Genomic DNA, 18575 nt, shown 5'->3' with positions numbered 1-18575 from the left:
TTCGGTTTTAACATGTAATGAATGCACATATTTTCTGGGAGGCAACACAATATTCCCGGAGGTACTTCGGCACTACGAGACGACGAAATCTTCGGTTTTAACATGTGTTGAGTGCACATATTCTTGGAGAGGCAACACAATATTTCCAGAGGTACTTCGGCACTACCAGCCAAAATCACAATATTTCCGGGAGTACTTCGGCACTACGCTGACAAATTTGTTAATATCTATTGACTACACATAGTCTTTGGGAGGCAACACAATATTTCCGGAGAGATTTCGGCACAACCAGCCGACGAAATCTTCGGTTTTAACATGTAATGAATGCACATATTTTCTGGGAGGCAACACAATATTCCCGGAGGTACTTCGGCACTACGAGACGACGAAATCTTCGGTTTTAACATGTGTTGAGTGCACATATTCTTGGAGAGGCAACACAATATTTCCAGAGGTACTTCGGCACTACCAGCCAAAATCACAATATTTCCGGGAGTACTTCGGCACTACGCTGACAAATTTGTTAATATCTATTGAGTACACATAGTCTTTGGGAGGCAATACAATATTTCCGGAGGGATTTCGGCACAACCAGCCGACGAAATTTTCGGTTTTGACATGTGTTGAGTGCACATAGTCTCCAAGAGGCGACACAATATTTCCGGAGGTACTTCGGCACTACAAGCCGACAAAATCTTCGGTTTTAACATGTGTTGAGTGCACATATTCTTTGAGAGGCAAAACAATATTTCTGGAGGTACTTCGGCACTACAAGGCAATGAAACTCTTCAGTTTTAACGTGCATGAATGCACATATTCTTCTGCAAGGCAACACAATATTTCCGGAGGTACTTCGGCACTACAAGCCAACGAAATCTTTCTGTTTTGACATGTGTTGTGCACATATTCTCCGAGAGGCAACCCAATATTTCCGGAGGTACTTCGGCACTACAAGCCGACAAAATCTTCGGTTTTAACATCTGTTGAGTACACATATTCTTTGGAAGGCAACACAATATTTCCGGAGGGATTTCGGCACTACAAGCCGACAACTCTTCGATTTTAACATGTGTTGAGTGCACATATTCTTTGAGAGGCCGCACAATATTTCTGGAGGTACTTCGGCACTACAAGCCGACGAAATCTTCGGTTTTAACATGTGTTGAGTGCACATATTCTTTGAGAGGCAAAACAATATTTCTGGAGGTACTTCGGCACTACAAGGCAATGAAATCTTCAGTTTTAACATCCAATGAATGCACATATTTTCTGCAAGGCAACACAATATTCCCGGAGGTACTTCGGCACTACAAGCCAACGAAATCTTCTGTTTTGACATGTGTTGTGCACATATTCTCCGAGAGGCAACCCAATATTTCCGGAGGTACTTCGGCACTACAAGCCGACAAAATCTTCGGTTTTAACATCTGTCGAGTACACATATTCTTTGCAAGGCAACACAATATTTCCAGAGGGATTTCGGCACTACAAGCCGACGAACTCTTCGATTTTAACATGTGTTGAGTGCACATATTCTTTGAGAGGCCGCACAATATTTCTGGAGGTACTTCGGCACTATGAGCTGACGAAATCCTCCGTTTTAACATGTGCTGAGTGCACATATTCTTTGCAAGGCAACACAATATTCCCGGAGGTATTTCGTCACTACGAGCTGACGAAATCTTCGGTTTTAACTTGTATTGAATGCACATATTCTCAGTGGTAACACAATATTTCCGGAGGTACTTCGGCACTACCAGCTGAAGAAATCCTCGGTGTTAATATCTATTGAGTGCACATAGTCTTTGGGAGGCAACACAATATTTCCAGAGGGATTTCGGCACTACAAGCCGACGAAATCTTCGGTTTTAGCATGTGTTGAGTGCACATATTCTTTGAGAGGCCACACAATATTTCTGGAGGTACTTCGGCACTATGAGCTGACGAAATCTTCGGTTTTAACATGTGTTGAGTGCACATATTCTTTGAGAGGCAACACCACATTTCCGCAGGTACTTCGGCACAACCAGTGGATGAAATCCTCGGTCTTAATATCTATTGAGTGCACATAGTCTTTGGGAGGCAACACAATATTTCCGGAAGGATTTCGGCACTACCAGCTGACAAAATCTTTGGTTTTAACATGTCGGATTTGAATTTGAGCCGAAGATGGCCTCATTTTTTGACGTCGTGTTGCCTGATGTGGGAAGACTTACCATCCCACTGGAATAAGCCCGAATAGCCCACAGGGTATTGCATCGGGAATATGAGGTGGGTTTGAGAGCTCGAGATGCTCTTTTGGAGGCAATGGCACACATAGAGGATCAGTTGAGGCAGTTGGATACTATGATCATGCTGAATGAAGAGGAGCTTTGGATCAAAGCAAGGATTGAGAAGGCAGAGAAATTGGTGCCATAGTAGTGACCCCCCCCTGTCTTCGGATATATCTTTCGGCCTACTTTTTTGTCGGTCCACCATATGATCATGTGTTAAATAGCAATTGGGCCCAATGTTGCAGGATATTTCACAATTGGGCCACACCATCTCACCTTAAGGTAAAAGCATGCATTGGGCCCAACTTTATTCAATAGTGTGTAGATAGCATTGGCCCCATTGGGGTAGCTCTATGGTACATAGGTACAATTGACCATGTGGAGTACCATTGAACTATAATGTAACGTATGAGTACTTGTGGATAAAGTATATATGTCAGATGTGACTGTATGAGTTTTTTTCCAACATCTTGAACAGAATGCTGACAAGTTGGCATAACTTTGACAGAGAAACATGATTGCAGCCGCGAATGGGGCAGCTGCAAAAGCCAGGCAACGTTACTGGAGTTAGATTTTCAATCAAGTCCGTCAAGGGCGCATCTATTGCTATACTTGCATCAGTACATAGTAGTTGATACAAACATCCGTAAAGCAAAAGAATGTTGTTGAACAAATGATTCGTTGCCGAGCATTTTTTTTGTGGCCTGTCTTCAAATATCTCCACAAATATTTCATAAATTCCACCTGTGTATAAGATGTGCATTAGACCCGAGCCGGTTGCCGAGGGGTTTAATCCAGGACTTTGATGGACAAGACCAGCTAGGGTCACTGTTAGGCGGGCGAGTAAAGTTACGAACCCAATTCTCATGCTGGTGTTGAGAGTCGAGACTACTATGCCATGTGCAAGATACTATTTACATTTCACATAATCCCGTAATTGAACTTAATGAACGTGGTGTCTATAATATATCAATAACAAGAGGTAGTAAGGATCAAAGAACGCCGAACGCCTATTCCTCGATCGAGGAATCTCCGAATAGCCATTGTAACGACACTATTCTCCACAAGCCAAGTAGAACGCAAAATACAAAAACGCAAAAAATGAGAAGGTAGCCCAGCAGCGTGATGAGAAGTAGCGTCCACAGCGATACCGGCTTCCTCTCCGATTTCTCGTCGGGGAATGCGAAAGGAACTCTTCGGGATTCATGCAATCTAGGTGTCGGTGAGTGCAACGGAGTGGGTGTGGACTTTGGCCACTGAAGAGACCTGGGATCTTCGAAATCCAAGTGGCGCATAGAGGTGGGTTGGAGGAGACCGGGGGCGATGATGTAGGGGAAGGGTTGGGGTGGGGCAACAGGGATTTTGCAGCGACGTGCTGTCCGTGCGTACGCCATTAACGCACAAGTATCTTCCCAATTCATGCGACGGAGAGTCTTCATTTTTCGGTAGGGAAGGTCGGTGTTAAACCGCGGGCGGCGTACAAAATCGTAAGGCTACAAAAAAAGAGTTATATTCTGGCGAAAGGAATGGATCGGGTCAAGCACACCATCGGAGCTACGACCACCTCTCCCGACGGAATTTTTGAATCAGATGCAACTTCCGGTACAATAGGGGTACAAGTAGGCGACCTTATTTTGCAGCTTTTCTTTGACGTGACCGAACTTGTGCGTAAGCGCTTCCAGAATTTTGAGAGAGTTGGCGGTGACGCTGTGCCATCGGCGTCATGTGTGCATGGGTTTGAGCGCTTCCGTTTTCGAGCTGATAGGCCGATAACACCAAGGTAATGGCGCAAACGTTGTGAAGGGGTGGAAACAGTTTTTCGTCGAGGTGGTTGTGGTAGTGGTTGAACTGTTGTTTCGACCTGTAGGAAAAGTTGAGATACTTGAAGCCATCGCTCAACATTGACGCCGACCTTTTTTGGATGAAAATGACGCTCTTGGCGGGGCATGAAGTGAGCCCATACGAGAAAATCCTCAACAACCTAAGTGTTACGCGTGTTGGCAAGTTGTAAAGATTTGAAGGAGCATGACCGACCTTTTGTGCTTCGTTGGGGCCGTACGATCCAGGCTATCAAGGCATGCATAAGTAATTGAAATCAACTAGTATATGAATTGGCTTACATCGTCGTCTTCCTGTCCCCCTTGCTCTTTATTCCTTTCCCAAATGACTTGGGCGTCTTCGTACGCGTCGGCAAGCATCTGCATTAAAGACATCGTCGCCAAAGCATCGACGCGACCTTCAGGCGTGTCGACACGATCGGTTGTACGCTGGAAGGCAAGAATGTAAGATGCCGTCAAAGGAGTCAAAGAAAACACGTACCATGAAGCGGTGCCCGAAAGGAACATCGTCGGTGTTTCGTTGGGCCATTTTGCTCATGTTGAAAAAGTGGGAAAGACGGCGTGACGCGTAGATATGGTGCGGAGGGGAGGGGAAGGAGAGGGGAGTTGTATCGGAACGCGCCACTGAAGAGTAGGGGGATCAATCGTCAGTTGAAGACGCTTTGGAGAGGGGGGCTTATATACCACAGCCGCGACTATTTCAGCATATGTGGCCTGGCACGGTGATCAGAATACATGCGGTTATGAGCCACTGAGCCACTGATGCGGACATAGCTGCATTGTTGATATTAACCCCCCCGCGCCACGCCATTGTAAACGTCGATCGTGAACCCTGATTCGCGCAATAATTAAGTATAAGTATTGAGCCATCCTCGAATTTACGAGGGGGTGATTTCAGACAATGGCGCTTGGAGGGGCGGGCATCTGCTCGACATTTAAACTTGCTGGTGGCCACCGTGACTCGCGCGGATGATGGCGGAACTCCATGCGGAATTGAGTGTCGAGCGTTGAAAAATGGGTTTAGCTTGTTAGATATTTCAAGTGGAGTAACATTTCTTTCAGCGAAACACGGTAGGATAGGTTGAAACTGCAACGAGCTTGAAGAAACCCCTCTTCGGAGGGGAACTCGGGTACCTGTTGAACAGCGGCTTCCTCAGATCCAAAATACAGACACCAAATAGTTATAGCCACGGACCTAATGTGTGAGGGTGACGGGTGACTACACTCTTCCTTTGTTGCGTCCTGGCACCCGAACACCAAAAACGTCGGGATCGCAGGACACGTGGTGAACAATCTCTTGGCGCTCAGTCACACTGGTGACTGCTCCCGCCCTGTGCGTCTCAGGAGCTTCAAATTTTATCTGAACAGAGAAATGCGAAAGCTTGAAACTTCGGAGTACTGAAAGGGTTGTTCGCTCTGCAGATGTGGTAGTTTGCATTATGGAAAGTGATGCCACTGTTTGCCGCAATGTTGGGCTTTTTCTCAGGTTCGCATCTCCCGTAGCCACTGCTTGGCCACTGCCAGTGCAACGGCGTCGAGTCGGAGTCGAGTAACTGCTTCTTCGCATCCGGTAAGTTGTGATAATTACCCGTTGGTTGTACTTACTCATACATGTTGATCCAGGCGCTTAGTATTACTTAGCCCTGGGCTGGGGCTTAAACGCAAAAATGCGATTCCAAATGATGATCACTCCGAGTCTTGCGCACTGGCCAGTAAGTGCACCTACTCTGATACGACGCCAACCATCTGATGCACCTTGAGTGGATGGCTACTCGTCCAACTCGGGCATTTGAGGCCAAAAAATACAGTACCGCTCCAGAAGTCAAACCAGTCGACCGCTTTACAGCGCTCATTGAAGTGAGGCTGCCGCATCATTTCACTCCTCAGTACATCAAGTTTTTTCCCTTAATCATCTCAAGTCATATCTAGCCAAGCTAGGCGTCTGTCCTTGACACATGCGACAATAGCCTTGCAAACCTTTCCTCTCGCCTGTAGCATCGCAGGGTTCTTCATTCTTTCTGACCAACACGGCCAAAACAACATCAAATTTTTGATCATTACAGAAAGCCAACAAGTTCCCGACCTCGCATACCACCTATCCCCCACCGCAATCTAACACTGACACGTCTTCCACGGCGCTCCGCACAAATAACAAAACTGCGTCTTGCACCGACACACAATATGATAACACCCGTGTATCAACTCCACAATGGCCTTGCAATCCGGACACGTCTGCCACATCTCCTTTTTGGCGAGTTGGCGCACTTGGAGAGTTAACACGTTCTCGGCGCAGTTGTCTCCCGGGTGCGCTGGTTGTTTACACCCTGGACACGCGAGGGTGTGGCATTTTGGGCATGGGATAGCTGGTACTGGTGCTGATGCACTGGATGGCTTGTTAGTGGATGTCCCCGCGGAGCTGTGGGTAAGGATGAATGCGGAGCATTTGGTGTTGGGGCAGTATAACCTCGATGCGGTGGGTGTACCGAATTCGATGCATTTGGCTGCGAAGAGGCGTTGGAGGTCGGTGTTGAGGTATGGTGTGATGGTTGTGGTGTCTATGGGTTTATTGCAGCATTTTAAGGGGAAGAGGGTTTCGTCAAGCGTGCATGTTTTGACGAGGGATATGATGCATGCGGAGCAGAAGGTGTGTTCGCAGGGTAATTTGATGTATTTTTCTTCGTTGCTGAAATCGTTGCTGAAATAGTCGTGGCAACCGTTGCATAAGACTCTGCGTGTGGATGATTATGGTCAGATCCGAGTTTGGGAGGTGGGGAGGACGCACTCGTATGCTGGGAGCTCTTCGAACTCAAGCAAGGACTCCTTTATCTCCTCCAGGTCTGTAAAGGAAGAAGAGGGACTAGAGCTTTTTTTAAAAAGAAAACATCATTCAGCCATGAAACACGATGCCAAAAATTCAAGATACGTACGGGAGTGAATTGGAAGCTTTTTCTTGATCTTCGACCCACTTCTGGCACTTGGACATGTCCGGCATTTTTTCGCCTTTCGATAGAGCAACGGCGGCACGACGATCATCTACGGCCGCCTGCTCGCTCTTAGCAATGGCGATCAAGCACTCCCGGTCTGTCATGAGTGCTTCGCCCATACTAGCAGCCAGCGCGGCGTCGTTTGCAACTTGCAGTGCCACGCGCGTCAACTCGGCTTGTAGGTCAAGTGCGTACTCCGAGTCTGTTTGCGGAGTGTCATGGCGGGCTTTACCTTTTCGTCCCTCTTCTAATTCGTGGATGTTTTCGAGGGTGAGTCGGAATATTAGCTGAGATGAGGCGAGGTCGATATCCATAGAGTTGGTTTCATTGTTTGGGAGGGTGTTGTCGGTAAGAGTGAGTTTGGAGCCGGAGGGTCCGGCGTGTGCGTTTTCATGGATTTGAACCATAACTGCGGGGGAAATCTGCTAAAGCTTAATTTTGTGGAAAGCCTGGTGGGCTGGAGGGAGGGCAGGAATACATCGCGAAGTAGGTTTTATCAGACCTAGGTGAGACGTTTGAGTCTGATGATGCATCTCCAAAAATAACATACGCGAGTGTGATTTGCAAAACTACATAACATGCAAAACTCGGCACATGGTATAGCTACAATGTATGAGGTATATACATAGAAAAGGAACGTATGGACAGTAAGGGATCACGAAGAGATGACGATGATGATGTTTAACACACATGCTAAGAGTCATGATAGTCGATGAGGGAGGGTCATTGAACAATGAATAGAGGTAGTTTGCAAACAAAGTTCAGCAACTTCGAAAACAAGCAAAGAAGAAAAGGAAAATGTCAAAGAGATAAGAAAACGGGCAGAGAGCCCAGCTCAAACCCCACCCCTCAAAAACACCTAGCCTTCCTCCTAGTGCTACTCAACGCACTATCATCGCTCCCCACATCACTAATCGTGGCCCATTCTCCTGACTCCGTCCCCATAGCCGTAGCCGATAAACATGACGTCCGACTCGCGGCTTGAATGACGCCACCCCCAAAGTACAACCTCAACTCGCCGAAAGGGAAGGACCCACGCCGTTCATGTTCCTCGCGAATCGAGCCAATCGTCGAGAACGACCACTTCAATTTGGGCATCTGCGAGGGAGAGAGGTGGGGGGGGGCGAGATATCGCCAAGGGAAGGTGGGCTGCGCAGAAGCGCGTGATCAGAGTTCTTTCAAGGCCGTTAGCAATGTCAGTTCCCAAGTCGACCTTGGGGTTCGAAGGGAGTGAGAGGGCATAGCATCGTCGGATACTCCCCATCATCGTCACCCCCACATCCATTGCCCAAGCCCACGTCAAAATTCAAATCGAAAGTCGTCCGATTTAGATGAGAATGGACGGGCGCTTATCAAGAGAAAGGCTAATCGTACGTTTCGAAGCCGCAGTCTGCAGGGATGCCGGGCGTAGAGGTGGCCTGCGAAATGAGGACGAGGCTGAGGCTGAGGTGCGTGGTACGCGGGAGTGAACGGATTCAGGGGACGTTCGGAAGAGTGGCGAGAGGTGGCATTTCGCCAGAAGAGGAAGAGGAGACAATGGAAGAAGATGCAGACGAGGAGGGACGAGCGTTGGGATACGTGGTGGTGGGTATATCGGTAGGAAGGTTCTTCTGCTTTGTCATTTGCCAGCAGGAGGGAGTGGAAGATGATGAAAGAGGACGTAGTGGGTTGAACGGGGGACGAACATTGATTCGGGGCGTGAGGGGTTTTGTGTGGTAGGGAGGGGAGAGGGGAAGGTGAGAATTCTCTGATGGACCGCTCTCGCCTTCGTATGTTTCGTAGAATGATTCCGATTCCGATTATGGGGAAAGTGGTATGGGCCGTTACGTTTTGCACGAAGAACGCGGAGATGGAGCACTCGCTCCCATTAAGGGGACGTTGATAGAGAACCGTGGAGAAGGAAGTGTGAAGTCGTCGTCTGACGTTGATGGCATTGGCGGCAGAGTTCCAATCACGAAAATGGACTGAATTCTGAGGTTGAAACGGAAGAGGTGGAAGAGGTGCAAGAATGAGGTGAAGAGGGACTTGGGTAACTTGTAGGAAACATCTATGAATGCCAACCTGAACGAGTCAGGGGACGGCTCCGTTGGTGGACGATGGGCAAGTTGGGCTGCGGGGAGACGGATGTCGTTTTGAGTAAAGATGTTGTAGTCGAGTCCGAGGCAAAGGTGGGACCAACCCTTCCGATTGCATCGTCATCCCATCTCAAGTACCTATATGCGTGCAAAACCACCTCAAACTGCATACACCTTCCACCCTTCCACGCATTCTCTTTCGCAAACCCATGAGCTCGGTCGTCCACGTTTCATTGCCGTATGGCACATGAGCGACATTCTTTCCCTTGAAGCTGGGACGGATTCGTATAGGCTCGACAGACGAAAGGGAAGGTCGATAATTAGGAGGGTCGGGAGGTCAAGGGATGTTGATAGAGGACGTTTGGCGGACCTATATCTGTGAAGAGAGGGGTGGATGAGGTTGGAAGGGAAAGGGAAGAGGGTAGGAGTACCCGTGACACAGATGTAGATGCTAGCGCATCGGACGATGAGTATACATGAATCTATGCTAGTGGTGTGGGTTTGTTAGAACTGGAAAAACACCAGCAAAGGAAATGGAATGAACCTTTGACTCTTTCGGCATCTCCTCGAAGTCCGCTTCACATCGTTCTCCTCCTGATGGGTACGTATCTCCAGTGGGTTCCCCTGCCTAACGGCATGTTTAAGATGCCGTCCAAACACCGTTTGTTGCTCGTCGAAAAGTTGTCCTAATAGTGATGGAGCCCTGCCATATTTCGACGAGTACGGCGCGGGGCGTATAGGTCATGGCTTCTAGGGGGCTGGGTCAGAGAAGGAGGAGAGACTAAGATGCAGAGGGGCCGTACGTGTCGTTTCTACGGCGTTGGCGTAGTATTTCTCTCCTTGCGCGAGATCTCGCAAGGGTATGTATAGTCAACTGATGAACAACTTGAACCAGAATGAGTACTCGTCATCGATATGCACCAAAACCAAGCACTCACCCAAACAAAGCCAAGACGCAATCCCACACTAAGTACCTCCCCTCCGTCTTCTCTTCAGTTACGAGTCCGCGAATGTCTTCCAGGGTTTCTGGACAGTCTATACAGCTAGGTGTTCCTCAGACCCAGAGGGTGCTGAAATTTCTCCCCCTTATTTTCGGCTGTTTTGTGTGGGTTTGGAAGAAAGATCTGTCTGGGGTGGTGTTGGTGTTGGAGCGACGAGTGCTTGAATATGATTGGCGCCGTCAAGAGTGACGGGGACCCCAGCGGACAAGAAAGGGAAGGAAGTCAAAGGCAAAGGCAGACTATGTCCTTGTCGCGACTGTGGAGCATCAGCTTGCCCCCTCCCTTGACCTCTTCAGCGAGCAACGGGGAGCCAAAACACTTGCTGGAGTTGTGCTGGAGAGCAACGTCGCGGTTGAAGAGATCACGGTCACAGTCCCGGGCCGCGGCCCGCCCAGCGCTAGTAAAAATTAACGTCAACATCCATGTGTGAATGACCGAGCTCCCGAGCAACTTTTCCGGCAGCCGCTCTCTCGCGAGTTTGAGTTGTTTATAACGATCACAAATATAGTTCTCCTCCTAGTACGAAAACCTCGCGAGACGAGCAGCTGCTTTTAGGAGCCTGCCGTCACAATGAAAGAATTCCCATAGGTCTGTTCAAATTACATAAAAGGTGCAAAAATGACAAGTTTGTCACGGAATCCGCTCAACTACCCCTTGTTCAAGGTGAAATTTCTGATGAAAGAATGGGAAGAAAATCTTTCTGACACCACACCTGTCAGACGCATCAGACGCGCCCGACCTTCCACATGCGAAGAGTTTTCCTGATGCGCATGCTCGACCTTCCTTCATCTTCCTTTGGCTCCTCTTCATTGAACCAGGGCGGCAAAGCATCAGGTAATGGCGGGCCGTCTTCGTCATCACAGCTCGAACTGGATCCATTTGGCATTAGCGGTGCCTGAGGCGGCGCCAGAAAAGAGAATAGTCACTCACTTCTTATTCTCCGTGGGGTCATCCACCTCTTGTGCATGGGGGATTTCTTCCACCTCTTGTACATCTGGGATTTCTTCCTCCAGCTCCTCGTTATCGGAGCAAGGCACATCCAATGAATGGTAACACATCACCGACTCGGAAATTTCAGCACAACGCAACTCAGCCTGAGTTTCATACTTTGGCATCATCCCTTTCCCAACGTCACTCTCACGTAAAGACGCCAGCCTGAACAACGGGGTAAAAACGCGTTTGCCATCCTTATTGATCTTGGTTTTGAAATTTCCTGCGCTCGAACTGCGAACCCATTTGCCATTAGCGCTGCCTGAGACGACGCCAGAAACAGGAGGCTCGACGCTAAATCCGATAGCAATGTTTGAGGTCCCTTTGGCTGTGAGGAGGCGGGCGAAGGAGGAAGACTTGTGGGCCTCTGAGACGATGACACGGCCTTTCATCGACTCGTCTTTAAGGAGACGACGGAGAACGCCGGGGGGATTGATGGTCGAGACTGACTCATTATCCATAACCAGGATCGCACCTTGGCCTGATGTGACTTTGAAAGTGCATTTGACCTTGCATTGCAGCAGCGCGGGGGTTTGCCTGATGAGGACGACACGTCAAACCAAATTTCTCTGATGAATTTTTTACATACCCTCCTACCCCGGCGTCACCTTCGAGGTCACGGGCATTATCCGAACTGATCCAGGTTTGCCCCTCGTTCGACGAGTCAGTGCCATGTTCCTTGGGATCTGGAATCTTCCACTTCTCGGCCTGGCCGTCAGTGTATATGTTCCCCTCTTTCAAAAACGTGCCCTGCTTGCGCCGCCAACAATATTTGGGTCCGGCGGTGATGAAGCCATAGTCGCCGACTTCAACGGGGACTTCAGGATCCCAATTGGCATACTTTTTGCTGGCGCAGAAGATAAGATCAACATAGAGTCGTTCTGGATCGATCATTGTGGATTGTGATGAAGAATGCTGTTTGGTCTGAGGGTCATTTGTACTAGCAGGATGTGCGATTTGATGTCAACATGTCACTGTTGACAAGTCCTGGGTGACAAGTCCTGGAAGGCTGTGTCTCCACTTCCAGCGTCATTGCAGAAACTTGCTGCGAATTTCTCAGGAGCATCGTAAGCTGCAATAGTCAAGCTTCTAAGAAGAACGTCATGAAGAACTGACGTGTGAACCTACTCTACATCGTCGTCTATTTTGAAGGTGAAAACTAGGTAGACTTGGCAGGTACGAGAAGATCACCGCTCTAGCCAGAAAATGGGCACAGGGTAGATGTTAGCTCTGCCGGACTCTTCTGTTATCAACTGAGATGAGCGCTTCCTTCCACCTTGTGACTACTTACTGCGGGCTGCAGGGCGAACGGGAACTTTCCTGAAGAACATCGGATAAGCAAACTTGAGCTGGTCGCAGCCTTACTTAGAAATATAACACCTCCTTTGGTAGGCCTGTCCTGTCGTCGTTCTCAGGCTCCACTGTATCCCTTTAGCGGGCTGCATCACTCACTCTCTGTGGCCAAATGCGAACGCACCGTGGGTCCGTACGACTTTTTGTGTGTTCACTGTCTATGACGACATGAGCCTTACAGCGTTATTCCACTGTTCCCATTCTATTTCCTGTAATTTTCCGTCCCCAGCCAGTAGAACAATCATATATAGTGATAAAACAAGGTCATTAGCAGTGAGTTCATTTCTTGAGCCTCGATTCTTTTGATTATCGATGCGGATTTTGAAGAAAGCTTGGTTGGAGGGTGCATGGCGAAGTGAGTTTTATCAGACCTAGGTGAGACGTTTGAGTCCGATGATGCTGATCTTTGGTTGAACTCTCCAAAAATAATGTATGCGTCCCTGGAACGCGCCAAGAATACGCGACGCGACTTGGACTTTGTTGCACGCATATGATGCCTCCATTGCGACCTTATCATACTCACGATGCTGTATACAGTTGTGGACAAACAAAGTCATCAAATTTGATAACTTGAGAACCAGAATTTTTATCAAAATTCTGACTTCAGATTCAGATTCAGAGACCTCGAAACTGTTCAAAAAAGGTGTTCCCTTAATTTTCCCACGCGTTTTTGGTTTGGCCAAATTTTTGGGTGTTTTCAATGCACCCAAAAGTCTTCTGAGTCGGCCATCTTTGGATCAATTCTGTGCAATTTATAACCCTGGTGCAGTAGATGCGTGAAAAAATGAACCAGGGTCCATTTATATCTTTTTCCGGGGCACCTTGACCGGAAAGGGTATGCCCACGTGACAGTTTTAGCAAAATTCCCACCATCGAAGACATCGATATTTCAGGGAGACTTTGATGAAATCAAAGAGAGGAAACAAAAAGGAGTCGATTGGCATATTTTTCGTATTTTTAGCTATTTTTTCAGGCACTGGCCAAATTTTTGGGGTATAAAACCCTTATATCGTCATTTCTGGGAATTCTGCTCGTTGGAATTGATCAAGGAGATCAATAGGAACCCATTTATACCATTATCTACCAATTCCGATGTTTTTCGGAGTCCCAAAAAATAGGTCAATAAATTTGTTGACTTTGTTTGTCCGCAACTGTAGATCATCTGAAATGATAGATCTGCGCGTCCCGATATATGCCCTTCAACAAGGGCAGCCAAGAATTTCTTGCCTATTCACCTAAGTACTGCGTCAGTAATTACTTCACACTCGCTCGGATTGCCTCCAGCCTATACTCGTGTGCATAAACAAGGCGATCCCGATTTGAAATATTGGCAGACTGCCCATGTTTGTAGCTGCTATTACATAATAGCAGGTGGCTATGTGCTTATGTTATAGCAGGTGGCTATGCATGTGCTTATGTTATAGCAGGTGGCTATGTTTCTGCTTATGTGATAGCAACTGGCTCCCTTTGAAAACCATACTTCTGCCCTCTCTGCAGCCTTCTACCACATTTTTACACTACATAAAGTCGAAAACACATTGAGATTATTACACAAATATTAATTATTACCAAATTTCCAACAAATTTCTATCCACTTTACTATTTAAACTGATGAATCAGTTGAAATCAAAATTCTGAATTGCTGAATTTTGGACATACTACTCTCCTTTCAATATAGCTGGTGGTTTCTTGTATTTTTTCATGCTTGAATGGCTGTATTATTATCTGGTAGATGGGGGCTCTGATTAATGTGATAGTTTACAAAGCTTATGCATGAGTGAGCAGCCAGCATTTAATCAAGATCCTGACTGGAAAAAATTGCATGGAATGGTAATCATGCAAAGGGAGATGAAAAAGATATTTTTGCAGTCTCTGACTTACAAAATTTATAGTTCTCATGTTCTACTTTCACACAATGAAAACTATCATAAATTATCACATCACAATCTCATAGACAAAACCAGAATATGTTGTAGGTGCAAAGATAAAAAATCTTGCTCAATCAAACATAGACCAAAATCAAAGTGAAAGTGCCTCACATACATGTACACCCCCAGCAGGCAAAATATTGATTCCTGTAAGCCAAATTCTTGAAAATACTGCTGCTAGCCCATCATAAATTACTGTTTTGTTAACCATTAAAAGACCTGCACAATATGTCCTAGCAATTTCAGCACCCCAATTACCTCCAAATAAAATCAGAGCAGAAAGAAAATGCTGGAAATGCTGTACATTGAGGGCAGTAGGGCAAAGAGATGCTGCGAAAAGCCATATGATGATTGCAACAGAGTAGATTGTGATAGAAGAGATAGCTGGCAGCCTACAAGGCCCTGTCAGAACAAAACTGATGGCCCAGATGCAGGTGGAGATGGAAGGATGGGTCTGTAGCTTGCAGCTCATGCATGAAAGATAAGATAAGATAAGAAATATTCTCTTTTTTTCGCTTTTTTCCTCTTTTTATTTTATTTTATTTTATTTTATCTGGTAGCAGCTACAAACATGGCCACCCTGCCGAAATATTCACATGTGCACCACCATCTTCTTCTCGTTATGTAACCAAATAATGAAACTCGCCGTCTTCTTTTTCCTTTCCCCTCCTCGCTGACGATGACGATGACTATAACCGAATGTGAACGCGTCCACCACCTTCTTTTCACCACAACATTCTTTGAATTGTCGTTTTGCCCATTTATTGGTGAGCCTGAGGACCCCCACCATCATACCCATAATTCCGAGTCCCCGAACGTCAGCAACTTCGAAAACAAGCAAAGAAGAAAAGGAAAATGTCAAAGAGATAAGAAAACGGGCAGAGAACCCAGCTCAAACCCCACCCCTCAAAAACACCTAGCCTTCCTCCTAGTGCTACTCAACGCACTATCATCACTCTCCACATCACTAATCGTGGGCGTAACACTCCCCATTCTCCTGACTCCGTCCCCATAGCCATAGCCGATGAACATGACGTCCGACTTGTGGCTCGAAAAGTACAACCTCAACTTGTCGAAAGGGAAGGGACCACGCCATTCATGTTCCTCGCGAATCAAGCCAATTGTTGAGAACGACCACTTCAATTTGGGCATCTGCGAGGGAGCAGTGGGCTGCGCAGAAGCACGTGATCAGAGCTCTTTCAAGGCCGTTAGGAATGTCAGTTCCCAAGTCGACCTTGGGGCTCGAAGGGAGTGAGAGGGATATCATTGTCGGATACTCCCCATCATTGTCACCCCCAAAATCCATGCCCATTGCCCAAGTCCACGTCAAAATTCAAATCGAAAGTCGTCCGATTTAGATGAAAATGGACAGGCGCTTATCAAGTCCCAGGTCATCATCATAGAGGGGAAGCGAGAACATAGATGACTAATCGTCCGTTTCGAAGATGCAGTCTGCAGGGATGTTCAGGCGTAGAGGTGACCTGCGAGATGAGGACGAGGCTGAGGCTGAGGTGCGTGGTAGGTGGGAGTGGAAGGATTTGAGGGACATTGTTCGGAAGAGGTGGTTCATTCGCCAGAAGAGGAAGAGGAGACAATGAAGGAAGACAGACGAAGAGCGGACGAGCATTAGGATGGGTGGTGGTGGGTAGTTTGGTAGGAAGCTTCTTCTGCTTTGTCATTTGCCAGCAGGAGGGGGGAAGATGTTATAAGAGGGAGTGGTTTAGCGTAGTGGATGGCGTAACGGGGGACGAGTATTGACTTGGGGCATGAAGAGTTTTGTGTGTGTGGTGGGGAGGGAAGAGTTTTGTGTGTGTGGTGGGGAGGGAAGAGGGGAAGGTGAGAATTCTCTGGTGGACCATTCTCTCCTTCATAGGTTTCGTAGAATGACTCTTCCGATGAAGATGATAGGGAGAGTGGTATGAGCTGTTCCATTGAAATATTTCATGGTTAAGCGAAGGACGTGGAGATGGAGCACTCGCTGCCATCAAACAGTAACATTGATGGATAACTGTAAGGATGAGCGGCTTGAGAGCTGCGCTGCAGGGATTGAACGCTGAACCACGGAGAAGGAAGTGTGAAGTCGTCATCTGACATTGATGGCATTGGCGGCAGAGTTACCGATCGCGATAATGGACTGAATTCTGAGGTTGAAACGGAAGAGGTGGAAGAGGTGGAAGAGCGAAGTGAAGAGGGAGTTGGGCAATTTGTAGGAAACATTTATGGATGCCAACCTGAACGATTCAGGGGACGGCATCGTAGTTGGTGGACAATGGGCAATTTGGGCTGCGGAGAGACAAATGTAGTTTTGAGTAAAGATGTCGTCGTTGAGTCCAAGGCAAAGGCGAGACCAACCCTTCCGATAGTATCGTCAACCCATCTCGAGTACCTATTAGACTCTGCGCCTCATGGGTACGTATCTCCAATGGGTTCTCCTGCCTAATGGGTACGTATCTCCAATGGGTTCTCCTGCCTAATGGGTACGTATCTCCAATGGGTTCTCCTGCCTAATGGGATGTTTGAGTTGCCGTCCGAACACCGCATCGAAAAGTTGTCATCGTAGTGATCGAGCCCTGCCATATTTCGACAAGTACGGTGCAGGGCGTGTAGTTCATGGCTTCTAGGGGGGTGGGTCAGAGACAGGGGAGGGAATAAGATGCAGAGAAACGTACGCGTCATTATTACAGCGTTGGCATAGGATTTGGCGTCGTGACTGTTTAGCTCAGCCAGCTCTCCTTGCGCGAGATCTGGCAGTGGTATGTAGAGCTGACTGATGAGGAAATTGAACGGGGTTAGTACTCGTCGGTATGAACCAAACTCCGAGTCAAGTACTCACCCAAACAGAGCCAAGACGCAATCCTACACTAAGCACCTCCCCTCTGTCTTCTCTTCAGTCAATCCCAAGTCGAATGTCTTCCAGGGTTTTTGGACAGGTGCCTCGCACAATCCAGCTAGGTGTTTCTCAGCTCCAGAGGGTGTTGAAATTTCTCTCCCCCATTGTCAGGTGTTTTATGTGGGTTTGGAAGAAAGATCTGTCTGGGGTGGCATTGGTGTTGGTTTAGGCGACGAGTGCTTGAATATGATTGGCGCGGATCTCAAGAAAGTATGCCGCTGTATGCAGTCACAGTAAGAAATAGTCTAAGAGAGGTCGCGAAGCCACAGCTGGCAAGTCACTTGGTAAAACCAAAGTAACATGCACGCAGCACAGTGAGGGCAAGCTCAGCTTGCTGAACGATTGTGTCACGCTCGCGATGAAAGTGTGACTGGTGTCATGGATAACATTCTGTTTTTGTCAGACTCAGGCGCCGACACACCTTAGATCAAAGCCAGGGTGTACCAACAACGACACCCAACACACTCAGGCACATGACGATGTGTCGCTGATATCCCATCAAATTGGCCATTATTGACACTCCGACATATCTGCCGAGTAGGTGCTGTTAGGGTTAGGGATGTTAGGGTTAGCATATAAGATAATACATGTCCTTGGCGTGGTAGCACACTCTTAGGTCTCCCTGCGCAATAGCGCACTCTTGGTTAGGTTAGGAGGTTAGGGTTTGGGATATTTTGTCTCCCTGCGTGGTAGCGCGTTCTCAGTTAGGTTAGGAGGTTAGGGTTATGGTTAGGGTTCTCATTAGGTTAGGAGGTTAGGTTGCTGGTTAGGGTTTCAAACTCCGCTGAATTCCCCATTCGGGGAGTGTGTTGCTGTTGGTATATCCTCAATCAAAGCCTGGCTGATGGTACGGATGGCGCACCATACAATGGTGTAATTAACCAGCTTGAGGCAGGATTTATATGCGGCATTGTTGCCTTGCAACATTGGTCAAGATTGATGGGGACCCCAGCAGACAAGAAAGGTTGAAGAAGGAATTTGAAGTAGTGTTTAAAGGTTCAGTCCATAGGACCGCAAAAAACCGGTGGACTGAACTGAACCGGACCATGGACCGGTCTTTTTTTCGGTTGCAGTTGCCCCAATTTGGGGTTGGTCCGGTTGCTGGTTGCCTCATTTCGAAAATCTTTTAAAACCGTTCAAAGACCGGTTTTAATCGGTTGCAACCGGTTAAACGGTCGCGTGCGTTACATAGCCTTGTAACCACGTTTATTGCCTTTTATTGGGTTTTTGTTTCATCAAAAAC

The 18575-nt window shown here is 47.5% G+C and overlaps 6 protein-coding genes across 6 annotated transcripts; 1 reads left to right on the top strand and 5 right to left on the bottom strand.

Annotated features, from left to right (window-relative positions):
- Positions 1 to 3822: 3822 nt before the first annotated feature.
- Positions 3823 to 4751, bottom strand: LACBIDRAFT_295700 (uncharacterized protein; the record flags this gene model as incomplete). The annotated part of the gene is made up of 5 exons (XM_001888526.1): positions 4593 to 4751; positions 4394 to 4540; positions 4308 to 4340; positions 4186 to 4254; positions 3823 to 4134 (listed from the first exon to the last, which is right to left on the bottom strand). Coding segments are annotated over exons 1-5 (618 nt in total), but the record flags the coding sequence as incomplete, so codon positions are not given.
- Positions 4752 to 7828: 3077 nt separating this feature from the next.
- On the top strand, positions 7829 to 8080 carry LACBIDRAFT_313016 (uncharacterized protein; the record flags this gene model as incomplete). Its single annotated transcript, XM_001888570.1, has 1 exon — positions 7829 to 8080. The coding sequence occupies one exon, from the start codon at positions 7829 to 7831 to the stop codon at positions 8078 to 8080; it is 252 nt and encodes an 83-aa protein (XP_001888605.1).
- Positions 8081 to 10722: 2642 nt separating this feature from the next.
- LACBIDRAFT_295699 (uncharacterized protein) lies at positions 10723 to 12055 on the bottom strand (the record flags this gene model as incomplete). Its single annotated transcript, XM_001888525.1, has 4 exons — positions 10723 to 10761; positions 10911 to 11040; positions 11102 to 11698; positions 11751 to 12055. The coding sequence occupies 4 exons, from the start codon at positions 12053 to 12055 to the stop codon at positions 10723 to 10725; spliced, it is 1071 nt and encodes a 356-aa protein (XP_001888560.1).
- Positions 12056 to 12320: 265 nt separating this feature from the next.
- Positions 12321 to 13244, bottom strand: LACBIDRAFT_333870 (uncharacterized protein; the record flags this gene model as incomplete). Its single annotated transcript, XM_001888524.1, has 6 exons — positions 12321 to 12356; positions 12453 to 12555; positions 12614 to 12672; positions 12694 to 12845; positions 13038 to 13041; positions 13221 to 13244. The coding sequence occupies 6 exons, from the start codon at positions 13242 to 13244 to the stop codon at positions 12321 to 12323; spliced, it is 378 nt and encodes a 125-aa protein (XP_001888559.1).
- Positions 13245 to 15034: 1790 nt separating this feature from the next.
- LACBIDRAFT_313014 (uncharacterized protein) lies at positions 15035 to 15241 on the bottom strand (the record flags this gene model as incomplete). Its single annotated transcript, XM_001888523.1, has 1 exon — positions 15035 to 15241. One exon carries the CDS (start codon positions 15239 to 15241, stop codon positions 15035 to 15037), a length of 207 nt encoding a protein of 68 aa, XP_001888558.1.
- A 107-nt stretch (positions 15242 to 15348) lies between these two features.
- Positions 15349 to 15652, bottom strand: LACBIDRAFT_313013 (uncharacterized protein; the record flags this gene model as incomplete). The annotated part of the gene is made up of 1 exon (XM_001888522.1): positions 15349 to 15652. The coding sequence occupies exon 1, from the start codon at positions 15592 to 15594 to the stop codon at positions 15349 to 15351; it is 246 nt and encodes an 81-aa protein (XP_001888557.1). The 5' UTR covers positions 15595 to 15652.
- Between the last annotated feature and the right edge of the window lie 2923 nt (positions 15653 to 18575).

The sequence above is a fragment of the Laccaria bicolor genome, genomic scaffold, assembly GCF_000143565.1.
Source record: "Laccaria bicolor S238N-H82 LACBIscaffold_56 genomic scaffold, whole genome shotgun sequence".
In the NCBI taxonomy this organism is placed as follows: Eukaryota; Fungi; Basidiomycota; class Agaricomycetes; order Agaricales; family Hydnangiaceae; genus Laccaria; species Laccaria bicolor.
The sequence above is the reverse complement of the archived record's forward strand: the minus strand, read 5'-3'. Positions and strand labels throughout refer to the sequence as shown.